This window comes from Colobus angolensis, unplaced genomic scaffold (genome assembly GCF_000951035.1).
Source record: "Colobus angolensis palliatus isolate OR3802 unplaced genomic scaffold, Cang.pa_1.0 Scaffold68, whole genome shotgun sequence".
In the NCBI taxonomy this organism is placed as follows: domain Eukaryota; kingdom Metazoa; phylum Chordata; class Mammalia; order Primates; family Cercopithecidae; genus Colobus; species Colobus angolensis.
In genome coordinates, this window is record NW_012120487.1 from 7,227,611 (window position 1) to 7,247,385 (window position 19,775).

The following is a 19,775-nucleotide window of genomic DNA, read 5'->3' on the forward strand; positions in this document are numbered from 1 at the left end:
GTAATTTTTTTAGTAGAGACGGGGTTTCACCGTGTTAGCCAGGATGGTCTCGATCTCCTGACCTCATGATCCGCCCATCTCGGCCTCCCAAAGTGCTGGAATTATAGGCTTGAGCCACAGTGCCTGGCCAAATCAAGAGATTCTAACAAGAAGAATGCTCCTGTACTGTGAAAAAAAACTACCTGCCTGGGTTTTATTCAAGTAGTATGCCTATAACCTTTTAAACACACTAAAATATCTAACGTACAACCTCGGAAGGGAAAAAGTAAAAAGGTTTACTTTTGAGGTGCTAATTTTAAAATAATAAAAAGTAATGTATCTCTCTGATACAAGCCAGATTTTATCTGTTATACACACAATAAAGAGGAATACATACAGAGAGAGGCATCTTAAAAAGCCATCACTTTCTCCATCTTCAAGAAAATTCTTGTGTGCTTGTGAATTTCTCATTTGCAGATCTGCTGAAATAGTAAGGTATGAGTTTATTATACCCTACATCCCAAAACCTACTCTCACATGACTACTTCTAGACATATACACTTTACAGATATCCAATTGTTTTTGTTTGTGTCATCTGATACATTTTATAATATGTATCAGTTTCTCTAGCACATCAAAACCAAATGAATATTCTACCGCATTATGAGTTTCCTGTTTTATTTTCAAATTCTTATTGGCATTGATGCTTTCTGCTTAATTACATGTGAGCTTGGATTTGGTTTATTCTAATCTAATTAAAGTTACAGATGGTCTTATGTTATGTGCTATCATTATCTACCCACTCCCAACTACCAAAATAATTAGAAGGCTAATTAAAATCGTATCTAAAATAAGGTATGAGTAAATTTTACAAGGTAAGCTCTGCTTTAGCTTGATGTTTTACGTTCTTATGACTCGAAATTCACTTCTAACATGGAAATAAAAATAGAATGGGGACTCATACTTTTGGTATTTTTCATTATTTGGTCAATTTATTGGGAAATACCAGAATAGTTGATTAGTTCATGCTCAAAACATCCTTTGAAGCAAACTAAATGTTTTTAGAATAGTGATTCTCAAAGTGTGGCCCCCAGGCCAGCAGCATCAGCAAAATCTGGAACTTGTGAGAAAAAGAAATTCTCAGATCTTCTCCCAGACCTAGGTAAATTAGAAACTCTGGAGGTGGGGCCCAGCAATCTGAGTTTGGAGAGCTTGTTCAAACATGAACATACATGAAAGTTTGAGAACCACTGTTTTAGAAATTATCTGTTTATGTTCCATCAGTGAAAAAAAAAAAAAAAAAACACAACCAACTCTACTACAACCAGATTTGACTGCTAATGTTTTTATCTAAGCTACTTAAAATAAAACTTACAAGACATTTTGCTTAGAGATGATCCTCTCAAATTTGTAGACTCCTGCTCCAAATGTGGTGCATACTGGATTTCTGGCTTAGACTAAAATAATAATGAAAGCAATTAAGTCATTCGTACTTCTTTAGCTTTTCTTCAGTAACAAGTTCTAAAACACATCATCTCTTTAAACATTTAAATTGAGAAAGAGTAACAGAAATACTATATAAAAAATAAAACACGTTAACCACAATATATTTTAATTGTACTTCCTAAACATCAGAACCAGTGCCTTGCAAAGAAACAGATTTCTGGCAGATTTATGTTAGTTTAACTTCCTGACAATATTTTTTTTTTTTTAAGGGAGAGAGGAACAAATCATGACATACTACATTAAATACTATACCTTGCAGAAATGAGTTCTAATTTTAGTTGATCAGGAATAATTTATCAGACTGCCAAAACTTTTGGCTAAACACGTATTATCTCTATTTCTTCTCATATGAAACATTCCATTATTCCCTAGGTATGAGGAATCCATAAATTACAGCCAAACACTCCATACTTTACATTTTCTGTATAGTTCTGATCCTCTAGAATGGGGGTTTCTCCATCCCAGTTATGCTGAAATTCACACAGACTTTAGAGAGACACAGAGCTAATCTATCTAATGAGAAATGAATGAGGGCTTCACTCTGAGAGTCAACTTATGCTTTGATGTAATAGCTTTAGGACATAGAACTTGTTCATGAATTTAAAGAGAAAATTCCTGCATTTTACTTATTACCAAATTAAGCAGAGGGGACCCAAGGTTCAGGGTAGTGCTAAAAATCACATACCAGCCATACATTAAGTCACTTACTTAGCTACAGTACTTAAAAGGTTGATTTTATTACCCGAGAGGAAGACACAACATAAGCTCTGTTGACTGGTAAATTTGAGGAATTCAACTACTGAATTAAAAGCATGGTAGGGTAGTATATGGGCCTTGGTGCTAAAGTGTCCTGGGTTTTAAGCTTAATTCTGTTACTTATCAGCAGTGCAACTGCAACAAGTTACTCTCACCTTCCTCATCAATAAAATAGGAATAATACAACCTCATTAAGTTCTTTGAAAATCTGAGATAATATATCTAGCACAATATAACCTCAAGGGAATAACAGTTATTATCACATGGTAAATGATGAGATAGGAGACATTACCTCTCTAGGCAAAACACTTCTTCAAGAAGTTCTCTTATAAGAGTTATGAGTAAAAGCACTATAAAAAACTAAAAATTATGTCATATTATTTTTATCTGATATCCATATGTAATCATATATGGCTACTGTTTATGTTAAAAGTATATTAATTATTATCTTTCATATTTAAAGATTTCATTTTATCAATTTAAGCACCATAAAATTTAAAAGACTCAGAGTTCTGGTTAGATAAAAACTAATGGGCTTTAGATAAGGCTTTTAATGGGCAAAGGGAAGGGTAATCAAACTGATGTCCAATATTTTAATGTAGGGCCAAATAAGTAATTCTTACTTGATGATAAGTATTTGTAAGTGACTGAGTATGGTTCTATGCTGAAACACTCATTTAAAACATATACATTTACTGTTGTTGGTATTTAGATGAATCCATGAAGCACTGTTGTCACCTGGAATATGACTATTTTTCCATCATCAGCTTGAAGATAAAAAGTCCATGAAGAGGTTATGAAGCTCTGTGCAGAGTCCATCATGTCACTCCAGAATGACCTCACCAGAGTTAGAGGAAAGAGTAGGTGCATTTTTGGCATCAGGGACATAAGCTAAAAATAAAATAAATAATGAGAAATGCGTTATTTTTTATATATGTATATTCAAGAGAACAACATAATCAAGATTACTCAAATCCTTAATGGGACAGGATACAAACAATTAAATACATCTACCATAATCTAATCGCATTAAACTCTTAGTTATCTATGCAAATTATGGTAAAGCTTAAAAACCAAGGCTACTTTAATTTGCCACCAAACACACTTACTAGCTACCTGTCACCTCTATCAGAATAACAGGCTTTTGAATTAAGTCCAAAAATAAGAAGACTCTTAAGATGTAATTAAACAAGGACCAGCAAGGCCTCAAGGGTAGAACAGGAAGGGACAAATCATATCATTCTCATCTTTAATGTTTTCATCGAGAATAAATCATGCTATAATGTACATCAATGGAAAAGGGGAAGGAAAAAATCAATCAGAAGAATATATACATAAAATGGTAGACATCTGACAACAGGGCAGGGTGAAGGGAGTATTTATGGGCTGAGTATATGTGGTAAGCTACTGATAAGATTTTAATGGCCCGGCATGGTGGCTCACGCCTATAATCCTAGCACTTTGGGAGGCTGAGGCGGGTGGATCACGATGTCAAGAGACTGCGACCATCTGGGCAACATGGTCAAACCCAACCTCTACTAAAAATACAAAAATTAGCTAGGCGTGGTGGCGCACGTCTGTAGTCCCACTGTAGTCCCAGCTACTCAGGAGGCTGAGGCGGGAGAATCCCTTAAACCAGGGAGGTGGAGGTTGCTGTGAGCCAAGATCACGCCACTGCACTCCAGCCTGGTGACAGAGCGAGACTCCGTCTCAAAAAAAAAAAAAAGGATTTTGACAAATGGTGTCATCTTTCCTCCTCCAATTCTGACTTCTTGACTTCTTTAGCAGCACTGGGCCCCTCTAAAGCACAAGCGTGGGATGCCATTTACTAAACTCTAGGGATAGCTTTGGTTCTACTTTGTTTTTTTATTTTTATTTTTATTTTTATTTTTTTGAGATAGTGTCTCGCTCTGTCACCCAGTCTGGAGTGCAGTGGTATCTATGGTAGCACTTGAGCCCAGAAGCGTGAGGCCAGACCGGGTAATATAGTGAGATCCCCATCTCTAAAACACATAAAAATAAAAAATGCATATACCTCTTAACTCAGCAATTCTAGCCCTACGATTTTATTCTACAGGTATACTCACAAATGTGCAAAACAGATATTATTTACAAAATAAAAAGATTAGGAACAACTTACATGTTCACAAATAAGGAACTGCCTAAATAAATTATAATATATCTACACAGAATTATTATGTACTAGAAAAAAATTAGAAGCTCTTTATGTATACTTATATTTATAAAATACATGTGCACATCCTTGTATATGCATAACGTATCTGTGTACTAGTAACCTTGGCTACACGTATGAGGGAAAACTGAGTGGCTAAGAGACAGGGGTGGGAGACTTTTCACTATATGTATACTCTTTTTATCTTTTGAGTTTGTATATGTGACTATTTCCTGTGCAAAAATTAAGAAATTTTTCCCAGTATGTCTGGAGAATCGAGTATGAAATTCCCTTGTCAGGAATTTTAAGCAATGGCATTGGAGAAGTAATCAGGAGCTAGGTTGTGATAAACAGTTTGGACTTAAATCTACATGTAATTGGGAGCTACTGATTATATAAGACAGGAGAATAGCATGATGAAATTTAGAAAAAAAAATCTGGACACAGTAAAGGATGGAGTTAGAAAGGGTTAAATTAGAAAAACAGTTTGGAAGTTAACTTAAAAATACAGATAAGAAATGATGATAATCTGAGTTAAGGCAATGGCAACTGTGCAATGGAAGTTGGGATGGAGAAAAAGAACTCTGAAATAATTCCTCTGAGCCTTGGTTTTCTCATATGTAAAATGAGGATAATATCTTCACTGGAATGTGGGAAGAAACAAAATAAGATTATGAATGTAGGCATAACTTTTAATAGTAAAGCATTATACAAATGCAATTATTCAACTGACTTTTTTATTTGCAAACTAATTTTGTTTGCTGAAAGTCAAATATAAAATATAACACTAAAATAGGATTGAGTGGCTGATAAACACTTCAAGCAACACAAGTCAGTGCCATCTAAGCAGGCTAGTTTGAAAGGCAGTATTGTTTCGTACTTGTTCTTGTCTCAGTTCAGCGAATGGCAGCTGATTCTGGCAACCAAGATGGCAAGCATATTGCTCATCAGATTGGGAATATGCTTCCGTACATGCTGTAAGAGAAAAATAGTCAAATTACAAGAAACAAAAGGGAAAGGGAAAGAGGAAAGAAAAGGATTTGATATTTTATTTAAAAAATTCTTATACTTTTTAAAAAAGATTTCATCAATGTCAATTTCCAAATTTGGTAATATAGTAGTAGGAAATGTATCTTTAACAGAACTCCATATTGTTTCCATCCTACAAGTCAAATGTTTTAGATACAAATTTATTAATTATACACCCAGGCTCTGGCCACATGATGACATTCACATAAGAGGACCCTTGCAGCTAAGGCTTGTGTAGCAGAAAATGCACTGGATTGGCATTCTGAAGATACCACTCAAAAAGTTTTAGTTCCACCATTTGTTGGTGTGTGTGACCTGGGCTGAGCAGTTTAACCTCTGACTATTGATTTCTATATATCTAAAACAGAAATAACACAACCCACTGCATAGGATTGAATGAAATAATATATTTTAATGATTTATACAAATATACCGTATTACTGTTAAGAACTAGATCACTCAGTTAAGAAGTAAGGGTATACACGTGGCAAGAGAAAAATAAAACAATCAGCCTAACATCTGAAAGTCTAAGAAAATTGAACTAGGCTGGGTGTGATGGCTCACGCCTGTAATCCCAGCACTTTGGGAGGCTGAGACGGGCGAATCACAAGGTCAGGAGATCGAGACCATCCTAGCTAACACAGTGAAACCCCGTCTCTACTAAAAATACAAAAAAAAAAATTAGCCGGGCGTGGTGGCGGGCACCTGTAGTCCCAACTACATGGGAGGCTGAGGCAGGAGAATGGTGTGAATCCGGGGGGGCGGAGCTTGAAGTGAGCTGAGATCACGCCACTGCACTCCAGCCTGGGGACAGAGAGAGACTCTGTCTCAAAAAAAAAAAAGAAAATTGAACTAGAAAATGTTCTATAGCAGATGATTCTAATGTTGAAATAGGTCTCTACCAGATATACTGTCATTTAGTTCATTAAATCTATTTCCTTCTTGTGATACAACATTTTACCACTATACCAATTCCATTTTTTCCCAACTCAGTAATGCATTTGTAATACACTTCTCAGAAGTGCTAGATAATAAACTGGACAGCATTATGCATATATAAAGATGATCAGTTATGAGACTGAGCCGCAAAAATACGGTTACGTATTTTTGAATACGTAAGAAGAGTGTATGTGAGTTATGGCATAGTGATAGGGGAAAAGGTGCCTCCTTCTACGCTAAAAACAGTGTAATGAATGGAGAACACTCCATTATAGTTATTTAAAAAGTTAAACGTCAATTGTGTCCTGACTGCAGATTTCTTTTATTAAACAGACTGCTTTTAGCAAAAAGAGAGAAAAGTGGTTTAACAGATGACAAAGCCTCTGGCTACTTATTTTAATGGCCTGACCAATGAAGAATACGCTATTAAATACTGAGTCAAAGGCCTGATTCAGTAAAAAACTTAGAGATAAGTCAATGAACTTATGATTGAAAGGTTTAGGAAAATTATACTATTTGTGAAAAGGTAGTAATGAATTGTGAGTAGGGTAATTATACTGCATTTGTCTGACAGAAAGTTGGTTAAACAAAGGTGTCCTATTCACAGCAGAAAATAAACACTGTCTCAACAAACAGATGAAATTTAAAGCCCATGAAATTTCTAGCAGCAGCTACGAAAACTCTTAAATCCGTAATAATTACTGTATGTTAGATGACTAGTTTCAAGTGTGTTTGCCATTTCCTAAGGAAAATACTTTAAAAGGTTATCATAAAGAAAACAACAGTGTTACATACAGCTGATGTCGTTAGCATAGCATCTTACCAGATTCACATTCCAATTTAGTTCGATTTAAGTCAATTCCATCATCCACAAACTGACAAATTGAAAACAGCCTGCAACCTCTCTGACATGCGTACAATTCCTCTTCCTAGGGAGTTCAAGAACAGGAAGGGTTACCAAAAAATAGTATTTTTTTTCCTCAGGGAAAAATGGGTTAGGAAGAAAGCAGTTAGTAACGTTTATTACAAATCATCCTGTAAGTTTCATAACTGAAAGAAAAAATTATAGGAGCCAGTTGATACTCAAGACCTTCGCCATACAGAGGTTTTAGTTCCTTAAAAGTGATACCAAGAAAAAAGCCTAGTAGGTAAAACCACCACCCTTTTTCCATTTTCTTTGGTTACAATCTGTGAGGGAGTAATTAAAAATAAAATAATAGTGACATGCCAGGTGCAGTGGCTCACACCTGTAATCCCAGGGCTTTGGGAAGCTGAGGCAGGAGAACTGCTTGAGGCCAACAGTTTGAGGCCAGCCTGGACAATACAGCGAGATCCCGTCTGTACCAAAACAAACACACATACAAAAATAACTGGGTATGGTGGTGCACACTTGTAGTCCTAGTACTCAGTAGGCTGAGGTATGAGGATTGTTTGAGCCCAGGAGTTTGAGGGTACAGTGAGCTATAATCACACCACTGCACTCCAGCTTGGGGTACAAAGTGAGATCCTGTTGCTTAAAAAACAACAAAACAACAACAAAAAATACAACGGTGATATAACTAGAACTTCAACAGCGATAGAAAGGAGTAAGCAAGTACCCTAAGACCAATGGCATACTTCTGTCACATCCATGTTTATATGAATTACCAGGCTTATCAGGAAAAGTATCAGACTAGCTTCACATGGCAAATGGTGACACGAGGGCCTGATAAAGTAAGGTATATATCTATAAAAATGTTTACATGAAAGGACTTTTAAAAACTGGGCTTAGGTTGGGCGCAGTGGCTCACGCCTGTAATCCCAGCATTTTGGGAGGCCGAGGTGGGTGGATCACAAGGTCAGGAGATCGAGACCATCCTGGCTAACACGGTGAAACCCTGTCTCTACTAAAAATACAAAAAATTAGCCGGGCATGGTGGCGGGTGCCTGTAGTCCCAGCTACTCGGGAGGCTGAGGCAGGGGAATGGCGTGAACCCAGGAGGCAGAGCTTGCAGTGAGCTGAGATCGCGCCACCGCACTCCAGTCTGGGAGACACAGTGAGATTCCGTCTCAACAACAACAACAACAACAACAACAACAACAAAAAAAGTTGGGTTTACATTAAATGAAAACACTGGAGCAACAGTGTGCTGTATGGGAAAGGACACTGCAATCAGCCAGACCTAGATCAAACCTTTTAGGTGAGTGCATAAGTTATTTTACCTAAGAATCTCAGGTTTCTCATCAAAAAAGGAGAGAACAGCCATTATCTCCAAATTCCTCAATAATTTGGAAGCTATTTCCAGCACAGTGCCTGGGATGTAGAAGGTTCTTAATAAATGGTTATAGTGTTAATAGATTTCTAAAATAGAAAACAATTACAGGCATCAATGTATATGTGTGAAAGTTCAAGATAGGATGGACATCTAGTTCTTCATTACTGTAAAATATTAACTGCTTAATATGACTAATGTCTTCAGCAGGTTTTTCTTTGATAAAATAAAAGTATTTTAAAAAAGCTATTGCATATGGGGGAGCCCTTCAACTTACTGTGTGATATACTCTGTACAAACTGGCAGACACCTAATAAGGAAACAGCACGTGCATATGCCAGTTAGCAACCAATGGAATACAAGGTATGTACTTCTTTCCAGCAAAAGGATTAGTAAAATTTATGCAGCAGCAACAATCCATCAAGAAGAGATGGCTGCAGTCTAATATTAAATATACTTTATCATACAGCTTTGAAGGTAGCACACTTTTGGACCTCAGTTCCAGCTGCATTTATTGTTAAGATGAAATTGAAAGAATTTTAAAAATTAAGATAAATTTCATATCTGAGTAGCTTTTGCAGGCTTTGTAAAACAATTAAAGATTTATTTTATGTCTTTGGAGCACTACATATTTCCTTATGCTGCACAGAGGAAACATAAGCTCATTAGTATGAGCTGTATCACATGCCATTTCATTCTTAGATATGCTTTCCTTTGTTAAAGAAACCTAGTAAGTCATCCAGTACCAATTTCAGAAAACCATATGGCATGGGGAAAAGAGACTAGGTTTCAGGAATCAGCCCTGGTTTGAAGTTCAGACTTGCCACTTATTCTGTACAACCTTTGGCAAGTTACTTAATCTAATTCCTCAGTTGTAAAATAAGGACAATACTCTTACATCAATCCTAACTACTATTTATTCCTTTATTTTCTACTGCCTGATAATTGTAGAGTGTCAATCTTCACTATTAGGATAATTATATATTTATATCTACAATAGCATTACTATTATGTAGTACTATCTAATAGACAGACACATTTAATGAGCATCTACAATGTGCCAGGCACTATGTTAAGACTTAACAAATTATGCAACATCTGGTATGGAGCAGGCACTCAACTGGTAGCTATTAAGAATCATTATCTTTATTCTAAGTATTCCATGTTATATATACAAAAATAATGATTTCAAGTAAATATTTCATGCCCTATTTATCCCAAATGACTGGCAAGCTTATATAACATATATCTCCTCTGATTTAGGACACAATAAATGGTGCTTCCACCATAGGAAATACCAGCTAAATTCATAATTAGAAGGTCCCTCAATGGTACCATTTAGGCCAGGCACTGTGGCTCATGCATGTAATCCCAACACTTTGGGAGGCCGAGACATAAAGATCCATTCAGTCCAAGAGTTTGAGACCAGCCTAGGCAACAGAGCAAGACTCTGTTTCAATTATTTTAAATTAAAAAAAAAATAAATAGAAGTTAAGTCATCAGCAAGGACAAACAGTAATCAAGGAGCTGGGAAGAAAACCAGGTTTGTATGGTTCTAGAGACCACACTCCATTAATAAATGACCAGGTTGGCTCTAATTAGCTTTTTTATTAACATGATTTATGTCTCTTGTTTTTTCATCCGAGATAAATTATGCAATTGCATTTCTGTAGATAAAAGATAGAATAATTTAAAAATAACTACTTACAAACAGGTATTCTACTTTCTTACAACAAATAATTAGTTCTCAAAAAGTGTCATTAAAATGAGATTTCTTATTTTTTCTTTTTGAGATGCAGTCTTGCTCTGTCCCCCAGGCTGAAGTGAAGTGGTGCAATCTTGGCTCACTGCAACCTCTACCGCCCAGGTTCCAGCGGTTCTCCTGCCTCAGCCTCCTGAGTAGCTGGAATTACAAGCATGTGCCATGCCCAGTTAATTTTTGTATTTTTCGTAGAGACGGGGTTTCACCATGTTGGTCAGGCTGATCTTGAACTCCTGACCACCCATGATCCACCCGCCTTGGTCTCCCAAACTGCTGGGATTACAGGCATGAGCCACCGTGCCCAGCCTAAAACGAGATTTCTATCTTGTTTTTCAAATTCTATGTGAGTTTGAAAATTCATCTAATTTCTTACAACACACGAAGCTTTTTCCTGGAGCACAAAGCACAGAGGAGAGCCAATAGAAATCAGTGACATAGTTAAATATGTGTTGTTTTTTTTTGAGGCAGAGTTTCCCTCTTGTTGCCCAGGCTGGAGTGCAGTGGCGCAGGCTCACTGCAACCTCTGCCTCCCGGGTTCAGCCGCTTCTCCTGCCTCAGCCTCCTGAGTAGCTGGGATTACAGGTGCCCGCCACCATGCCCGGCTAATTTTTTTTTGGTATTTTCAGTAGAGATGGGGTTTCACCATGTTGGCCAGGCTGGTCTTGAACTCCTGACCTCAGGTGATCCACCTGCCTTGGCCTCCCAAAGTGCTGGGATTACAGGAGTGAGCCACTGCGCCCGGCCTTTTTTTTTTTTTTTTTTTGAGACAGGGTCTCACTGTCAGACTGGAGTGCACTGGCAACATTTCGGCTCACTGTAACCTCCGCCTCCCAGGCTCAAGCAAGCCTCCCACCTCAGCTTCCCAAGTAGCTGGGACTACAGGTGCTCGTCTCCACGCCTGGCTAGTTTTTTCTTTCTTTTTTTTTTTTTCTTCAGAGACGGGGTCTTGCCATGTTGTCCAGGCTGGTCACAATCTCCTGAGCTGAGGTGATCCACCCACCTTGGCCTCCCAAAGTGCTGGGATTACAGGTGTGAGCCATCGCACCCGGCCGAATATGTTTAATGCAAGTTTATTAATAGGAGGCAGCATAGTGTAGCCAGTTTTAAGTTGAATTCCTACTCCACGACTTCTTGAGTATGTGACCTTAGGCAAGACACTTAACCTTTCAGAGCCTCAATTTCCTTAATTTTAAAACCCTACTTTACAGGGTTGTTGTGATAATTAGGAATAATAGTATGATAAATCTCCCATCACTCTGGCTAACAGTGGAGTCTATATAAATTTCAAGTCCAGGACCTATAGGGAGCCAGATGATTTGGAGTTCTTTGTGAGAAAAGCTTTAATAAATAAGTAAAAATGATTTATAGATATCACACCAACTGTTAGAAAATAGTGGACATTATTAAAGTACCTACAAGTTCCAGGAAGGTATCCTTTCAAATTATTTGATTATTCTCCCAACATTCTGGTTTATACTACAAAATTGCCAGGAAAATCTCAAAAAAAGGAAACAAACCCTAGAACAAGGTCAATATTAAACCCAAATCAATATTAATGAGCTCCCTCATACAATCCTCTTAATGATGAGAAGTTTACAAGAAGTGAAGAAAAATAACGTGGTTAGAAGCAGTATTCATCGATTTAAGCCTGAAGTTAAAACTTCTCACTTCTTTCTCGATTGTTACATAAATCTCTGGAAAAATTCAGCCCAGTCCCCTCTCCCACACTTTTTTTGAAAATTGATCATCCCCATGCAGTTTAAAATCCAGCCGTAAACAAAATCTGAGAAGTGCCAGCACTTACAACTTTTCATTTCAAAGACCTGAAAGCACTCGCCAATATGGAACATCCTAAGCTTCACTGGAACTGTCTCCGTAGCCACTCCAGTTTTAGAAAGCAAGGAGATCTAGCCACAATGGTTAAGCAAATAGCATACAGGAGATGAAGGAAAAACGAAGAGGAAACCACCAGCAACATCAACAAAAGCTCTCCTAAAACAACGTGGGGGAGGACATATACTCAAATCATACATGGGAAAGGTGTGGTGGGAATCATCAAACAATTTAGAATGTTGAGTAAACAAGAGTTCTTACGCTGAAAAACCAACGTGAAGAGGGTTAGGTATGTACTTAAAAGAAAGGGGGAAAGCATAGAGAGGAGGGCCATTCCTCTCCGTAAGCTGCGAATCCTCTCCTGTCTACAGTCTCGTTTCTTTACCCACTCCACGAATCCCCCGTTTTCTGCACTGAGTGGTCAGTTTCTGGTAGGCAGACACCTAACTGCCTCTTCTCTAACCCAGTCCCTCTTGGCAGCGTCTTGGACACAGGAACTCAACATAGGCAGACAGCATTCCTGGGCGTCTCGCTACTCCTTGAGCCGCCTTCGTGACGCTTTTTATACTTCAGTGGAATCGTCTACTTGTCTGACTCCCTGAAGACTACGCTCCCGACCCCGAGAGGTGCTTAGTAAACAAAGGTTATGAATCAATCATTTGTGGATTCGCTTATCTGCGCCTCCCTTTCTACAAACCCCCCTTAGGCTCCTTAAGGTGAGGACCCTACATTAATCATCCATATCCTCCTCTATCCTCCTCCCTCTGAGTGCTCGACTCCCCTGCTGCCCGGCTAGCTCCCAGAGGAAAGGGATCGCGTCTTTCTCATCTTTGTGTCCCTCAGCCTATCACAGAGTAGTGCAGGACAAACTTCCGGTAATGACAGCAGGAATTGGGGTGCAGGCAGGATTAGGGAGGAAAACAGGAGCTACACAGATGGGAGACAGCGGTTGAAAGGCGGATTGAACAGCCAGGTTGCCAGAGCCGACACAAGTGTGGGGAGCCGAGAGATGGGCGGCCAGGGAAGGGTCGCAGCCCGCTCCGGACGGGCCCTACCTTAGGGTAGGTGTGCAAGGGGTAGGTCAACTGACAGGCCCGGTGGCAAGATGCTGTATCACCCAAGACCGAGTCAAATGCTTCAGCCGAAGCGGTCCCCGAACCTCCGGCCAAGGCCATGGTCAGCAGCAGCAGCGGCGGCAGCCCCAGTTGGGTCCTGAACCAGAGGCTCGCCTTCGGCGCCGCCATCTTGTTCCCCTCTGTCACAGCAGCTCAGCTTGTTGCTGTTTTCTTTGAAGGGTTTCCTCCTCCTCCTGGGGCCAGCCCTCTTCTCCGCCCCACCGACCGTTGCTTCCGCCTCCGCCGTCGCTTCAGCTCCGCCCTGACCCGCCTGAAACTGCCGCCTCCTGCCCCACCTCTGGGACTACGAACTTCTCCTAGGCGGGCGTGAGGCGGGGAATTCAACCATCGCGAGCATTAGCGCGAAGCGGGTCCTCCTGTCTTCCCTTCGCGGGGCAGGCTGGGGCATGTAGTTCTCCATAGGCGGGAGGCGCACGGTGCTGTCGGGAAAGTTGGTCTCGGAAAACTACAGCCGCCCTCGGCGCGCCTTCCGCCCGCATTTCTTCGCAGTGCATTCTGGGGAATGTGGTTCGCTGTGGCCCAGAGGCGCGAGGGCCGGCGGAGTTTCTTCAGAGGAACTACAGCCCTGGGAGGAATCGTCTATTTAGTTTCAACACAGACGACTGGGCTTGGGAGCCTACGGGGTTGCAGTCTGGAGGGCGCCAACAGCAGCTGCCAGGGCTGCTTTTCCTGGTGGGTCTCACGCCAGACCGTTGTTAGGTGCCCCTACCCGGGCTCCTGAGTGCTGAGAACGAGGAGGATGGGGTTTCTCCTTGTTCGGGGATCCAGAGATTACAGCCGTGGGTAGGGTCCTCTGACCACCGAGCAGTTTGTTCCAGGGGATGGCTGCGTATTGTGAGACTCCCTGCTGTGTTCTGGAGGTGGTTGTCAGTTGCTGATTACCAGGGCAACCGTTGGGATTGTGGCTGTGGTGAGGTGATTGTTAAGAGGGCGGCATTGAGCCTAGTGTAATCCTAACCCTTCCACAGCCCAGTCTTAATTGGAAGAGGGCTTAGGTGTACGCTCTAGAGGGGACTGGCCCAATATTGGAATCCCCCCTAGAGCGTGCACTTCTGGAATCTAGGAACCTCCTAACCCAGGACGTAGACTGATGGTTGTTTACAGTTTCAATTCTTAGGAAGATCCTCAGGAGGAAATCTGTCAGTTCCACTCGAGTCCCCATAATTCATGAATTCTTCCAGAGAACTCAATTGTGTTACTTTGGGGAGCAAATATCACGGCAGTCTTTAGTGAGGTTTTAGAATTTACCGTCTTTCTTGACCAGAACACGCTGCAAGCACGTCAAGGTAGTCGGAGACCCCTAACAATGGATAAATTCGTCATTCGAACGCCTAGAATCCAGAATAGCCCTCAGAAGAAAGATTCTGGAGGAAAGGTTTACAAGCAGGCCACGATTGAATCTCTGAAGGTGAGAGGGGATCTGGGGCTAGAGGAAATGTGCAAAGGACTGATAGCAAGGTGGTGCCAGAGGTTCTCTTGTGAAAAGACCCATGAATTATTTCTTGTTATGCCTCCTCCCCCAAAGTGTACCTGACCACTCCTCCTTCGTTTCCCCCATAGCTGTACAGACTGACATTTATCAATTTCCGCACACCTGTGCTACACCCTTGTAATTACTCTGGTTTACAGCATGTATGGTAGCTGGTAGGACAAGTCCCCTTTGTTGTTATTCTTTTGCAAAATGTAGTCTGTTAGGAATGTTAAAGTACCAGATATGATTCTATATACCTACCCTGTACAGACTCATTTAGGGGTGGGTTTTGATGCTGTTCTCTCACATCTTACTGCCCAGAACTGTATTAAATGGCTTTACAGCTTCAGCTGAGACCGGGAAAGAGGCTGTTTTTTGTTGTCGTTGTGTTGTTGTTTTTGTTTTTCAGAAAGGGTCTCACTCTGTCACCCAGACTGGAGTACAGTGGCACGATCTTGGCTCACTGCAACCTCCACCTCCCGGGTTCAAATGATCTTCCTGCCTCAGCCTCCCAAGTAGCTGGGATTACAGATGCCCGGCTAATTTTTGTTTTTGGTAGAGATGGGGTTTCACCATGTTGGCCAGGCTGGCCTCGAACTCCTGACCTCAAATGATCCACCCGCCTCTGTTTCCCCAAGTGCTGAGATTACAGGCGTGAGCCACTGTGCCCAGCTGGAAAGAGGTTGTTTTAATGAACTCTTTGCTGCCTTGAACTCAGTCTGATGTCTGCAAGCAAGATGCAAAGAGTAGATACAATGAATCAATCAACATAGTCACCCAATAAATGCTAAAGTAATTATTATTTTACTAAAATGAAACAAAACAACTTGTACTTGGTCCCCTTTTCATCCTGAACCTTGCCTCTTAAATTTGACTTTTTCATTTTGTTTTATCAGTTCTTCTTCCTCCGCTAGGTTCCTAGTGTTTGTGGTCCTCAGAGTTCTGTCACATTTTATGTATTTGGCCAGGATGACATCCATTCTTTAGGCTTTCTATGCTAAAACTGCCAGAACTGCACCTCCATCCTAGGTTTCAGAAGGTAGGAGGATCTGGGGCTAGAGAAAATGTGCAAAGGACTGTAAGAGCAAGGCAGCATTCTGAGTACTTGACATATACTCAGTTGGACTCCTTTTCTGGATGTCCCACAGACTTACCAGACCTATATTGGAAAGCAGTGAAGGAGAGTATAAACAGGCCCTACTGGTAACTAGGTGATCTTTAGTAGCAAGTCAGTCCCTTCTCTAAGACCTCAGTTTCCTCATCTATAAAATGTAGAGATTGAACTATATCAGTGTTTCTTCAAGGGGATGCTATTGTTGTATGAGGCAAGATAATTTGTCATTATTTGGAGCTGCTGGTGAGTTACAGGATACTTAGCATCCCTGGCTCTCAGGCACTTCATGCCAATGGCACCTCCCATTCTGATAACTGAAAATGCCGTCACATATTTCCAGACAGCACTTGATTGAGCCCTAGTGAACTCTAAATGATCTTTAAAGTCTGTCCTAGTCTTGCAGTTCTGTGACTCCTTAGAACACATTCAAGGTTTTCAACTGTCTCTACCTTGTCAGAATATTCATGGATAATTATACATAGCAATGATTCTCAATAAGGGATCATGTCAGACTCTCTCCAGGAAAAAGGTGGGAAGGAATAGTTGAACTACACATACACTCACCTACACCTACAAACACCCATATTCTAATATACCTCCTCCTACCCCTCTCCCTTCTGGGTTCCTTCTCATGCCCCAGTTGAAAATCACTATGTGTGATGATGAAAATAAATGATGTGAAAAATATGGAATAAAAATAAAACAACAGGCTGGGCTCAGTGGCTCATGCCTGTAATCCTAGCACATTGGGAGGCCGAGGCGGGTCGATCACCTGAGCCCAGGAGTTCGAGACCAGCCTGGGCAACTTGGCAAAATCCCATCTCTACAAAAAATACAAAAATTAGCTGGGTATGGTGGGGCGCGCCTGTAGTCCCAGCTACTCGGGAGGCTGAGATGGGAGGATTGCTTGAGCCTGGGAGGCAGAGGTTGCAGTGAGCCAGGATGGCACCATTGCACTGCAACCTGGGTGACAAAGTGAGATACCATTTCAAAAAAAAAATAAGTAAAACAGCAGGCATATGTAATAACATTCCCCTTAAATGCATTAGCTTTTCTTCCAAACCTGTTCCTTGTTCTCCTGTATTGATGTATATCCATATACCAAGTAACTGGGACTAGAAATCCAGGAACCACCCTTAACTCTTTTTTCTCTTATATTCAATTTTCCTTTTTCTTTTCTTCTTCTTTTTTTTTTTTTTTGACAGAGTCTCGCTTTGTCACCCAGGCTGGAGTGCAGTGGTGTGACCATGAGACTATGATAGCGTCATAGCTGGGACTATAGGCACATGCCACGATACCTGGCTGATTTTTTTTTTTTTTTGTAGAGACAGGATTTCATCATGTTGCCCAGGCTGGTCTCGAACTTCTGGGCTCAAGCTATCTGCCCTCCTTGGTCTCCCAAAGTGCTGGAATTACAGGCACGAGCCACTACGCCTGGCCTCAATTTTTAGTTTTACTTTCTAAAAGTCCTTCTTGCCCATACTAACTTAATTGTCTTCCACTTTTAAGTTCAGAATCATACTTCTCATCTAGAGCAGTGCTATGGTCTGTTGACTTGTCTCCCTGCCTTTGACATCCCCCATTCACCTCCATTCCACTCTTATACCAGAGAAATATGCCTAAAACAGAAAAGAAAATCTACTCAGGTCACTTTTCTGCCTAATCCTTCCATAATTTCTCATTACCCATCAATAAAGATCACAGTTTTTTACATGGCACCCAAGGCCTTCCATGACCTGGCACCTGCCTGCCTCATCCCCTGCTAGTCTTTTTATTTATGCCTCATCCAGTGTCAACCATTCACAATTCCCCAAAGATGTTGTGCTCTTTCCTTCCTCTGTGCCTTTGCATATACCGTCCTGTTTGCCTGGAATTCCCTTACTATCTTGTCTTGGAGGCAATGTAATGCAATAATTAAGAACACAGACTTAGGAGCCAGACTGCCTTACTAAAATCCCAGCTCTGCCACTTACTACCTTTGTGACCTTGGTCAAGTTGTTTAGCCTCTCTGTGTCCGTCTTACTCTATAAAATGGGGATCAATAATACCTGTTTTATAAGGTATTACAAAATTTGAGTGAGTCAACATATGTAAAGTGTTTGGTACAGAGTCTGGCCTATACTAAGTACTATGTAAATGTTTGCTATTATTATTGTCATCATTACTTTATAAAATCCTGTTCATCTCTCATGACCTAGTTCAAATCCTCTACTATGGGGCCCTTCCTGACCACCCTTTTGTCCCTGAGACACAGAGCCAATCTAATCACTCCCTTCTTTGAGCCATCCCTGTATATTAAACATGTCTGTATCATTGTACTTACTTGTGCTGTATCATGGTTGTTTCTTTACACGCCTGTGCCTCGCTATGCTCTGAGCTTCTTGAAAGACTATGTCTCATTGATTTTGTGTCACTGGTTCCTGGCACAGGACTTGCCTATAGTAGGCTGCAATACATTTTTCTGAATGACCAAATGAAGTAAAATAAAAGGCTTGGCTTGGCACATGAGACCTATTCTACCCCAGTGTGCTTATCATCTCATGCTTTGTAGCCCCTCCTTTATATGTATGCATTCCAGCCACACCTTATTTCTTGCTATTCTTTGTATAAGCTCTTCCCTTCCATGTCTTCAGGGCTTCCTTGAACTTGATGCTGGTCTCTTTTTCTTGAAAGCCTTGTTTCTTTTTACAGAGTCAATTTCTACCCATTTGTCAACCCACTCAAGAACCACTTTACCTATAAATACTACATTATAAGCTTCATGAGTACAGGACCTTGAGTTGTTTTTTGTTGTTGTTTTGTTTTCTTTTTTGTTTGTTTGTTTTTCCAAGACAGAGTCTCACTCTATCGCCAAGGCTAGAGGAGTGCAGTGGCACAATCTCGGCTCACTGCAACCTCCACCTTCCAGGTTCAAGAGATTCTCCTGCCACAGCCTCCCGAGTAGCTGGGATTACAGGCGCCCGCCACCACGCCCGACTAATTTTTGCATTTTTAGTAGAGATGGGGGTTTCACCATGTTGGCCACACTGGCTTTGAACTCTTGACCTCAAGCGATCCATCTGCCTTGGCTTCCCAAAGTGCTGGGATTACAGGCATAAGCCACCACACTCAGCCAGGACCCTGAGTATTTTATTTACCTGTCTACCCTTGGGCGTAGCACAGTGCCTGACACATATTAAGTGGTCAATAAATATTTATCAAATAAATGAATGTTGAAATGCTTTCTGGGTTCTATAAGGGAGTTAATCCTTCCCTCATTAGTACTCTCAACATTTGGTTCAAGTATCTGTGGTAGCACTTACCTTACTGTATTGTAATTGTCTGATTACCTGTAGTTTTCTCCAATCCACTATGAATTCCTGAGACCCAGGACTGTAATATCTTATTATTTTCTGATTCTGCTCCAAGACCTAACACAGTGTGTGCTACACTGTAGGTAAAAAGTATTGACTAAACAGTAATCATCTGTATTCTGGCATGCCGTTGTAGGGTTTTGATAGTAAACTATTCTACAAATATTGTGAAACAGCTTATGCACAACACAATGCTAAATACTATAGAGAACGTAGAGAAATTTAAGATCAAAATACGAACCCTCATGAAACTTGCTGAAAAGTGATCAAATTATAAGAAGTTAATAAATGATGAAGCCAGGTGTGGTGGCTCATGCCTATAATCCCAGCACTTGTAAGGCCAAGACAGGAGGACCACTTGAGCCCAGGAGTTTGAGACCAAACTACATGGTAAGGCTACATGGTGAGGCCTCATCTTTACCAAAAAAAAAAGAAATTAGCAGCCGGGCGCGGTGGCTAACACCTATTATCC

The 19,775-nt window shown here is 40.7% G+C and overlaps 2 protein-coding genes across 13 annotated transcripts in view; one reads left to right on the top strand and one right to left on the bottom strand.

The window, feature by feature from the left end:
* TMEM59 (transmembrane protein 59) overlaps positions 1-13,851 on the bottom strand; it is a 23,483-nt gene extending 9,632 nt beyond the window's left edge. For 2 of the 12 annotated variants that reach the window (XM_011926330.1, XM_011926332.1), the window contains exons 1-6: positions 13,285-13,746; positions 7,206-7,311; positions 5,295-5,389; positions 2,980-3,132; positions 1,355-1,436; positions 377-458 (exon numbers count right to left, since the gene is read on the bottom strand). In XM_011926330.1, coding sequence (XP_011781720.1) covers positions 377-458; positions 1,355-1,436; positions 2,980-3,132; positions 5,295-5,389; positions 7,206-7,311; positions 13,285-13,473 — 707 coding nt within the window. In that variant the 5' untranslated portion in view covers positions 13,474-13,746. Of the gene's footprint in view, positions 1-376; positions 462-1,354; positions 1,437-2,979; positions 3,133-5,294; positions 5,390-7,205; positions 7,312-8,911; positions 8,945-13,284 lie in introns of all 12 variants that reach the window. The other 10 variants (XM_011926329.1, XM_011926331.1, XM_011926328.1 and 7 more) reach the window with 9 other exon arrangements.
* TCEANC2 (transcription elongation factor A (SII) N-terminal and central domain containing 2) overlaps positions 13,850-19,775 on the top strand; it is a 44,839-nt gene continuing 38,913 nt past the window's right edge. The window contains exons 1-2 of the mRNA XM_011926327.1: positions 13,850-14,037; positions 14,630-14,773. Of these exons, the coding sequence (XP_011781717.1) occupies positions 14,672-14,773 (102 nt within the window). The 5' untranslated portion in view covers positions 13,850-14,037; positions 14,630-14,671. The remainder of the gene's footprint in view (positions 14,038-14,629; positions 14,774-19,775) is intronic.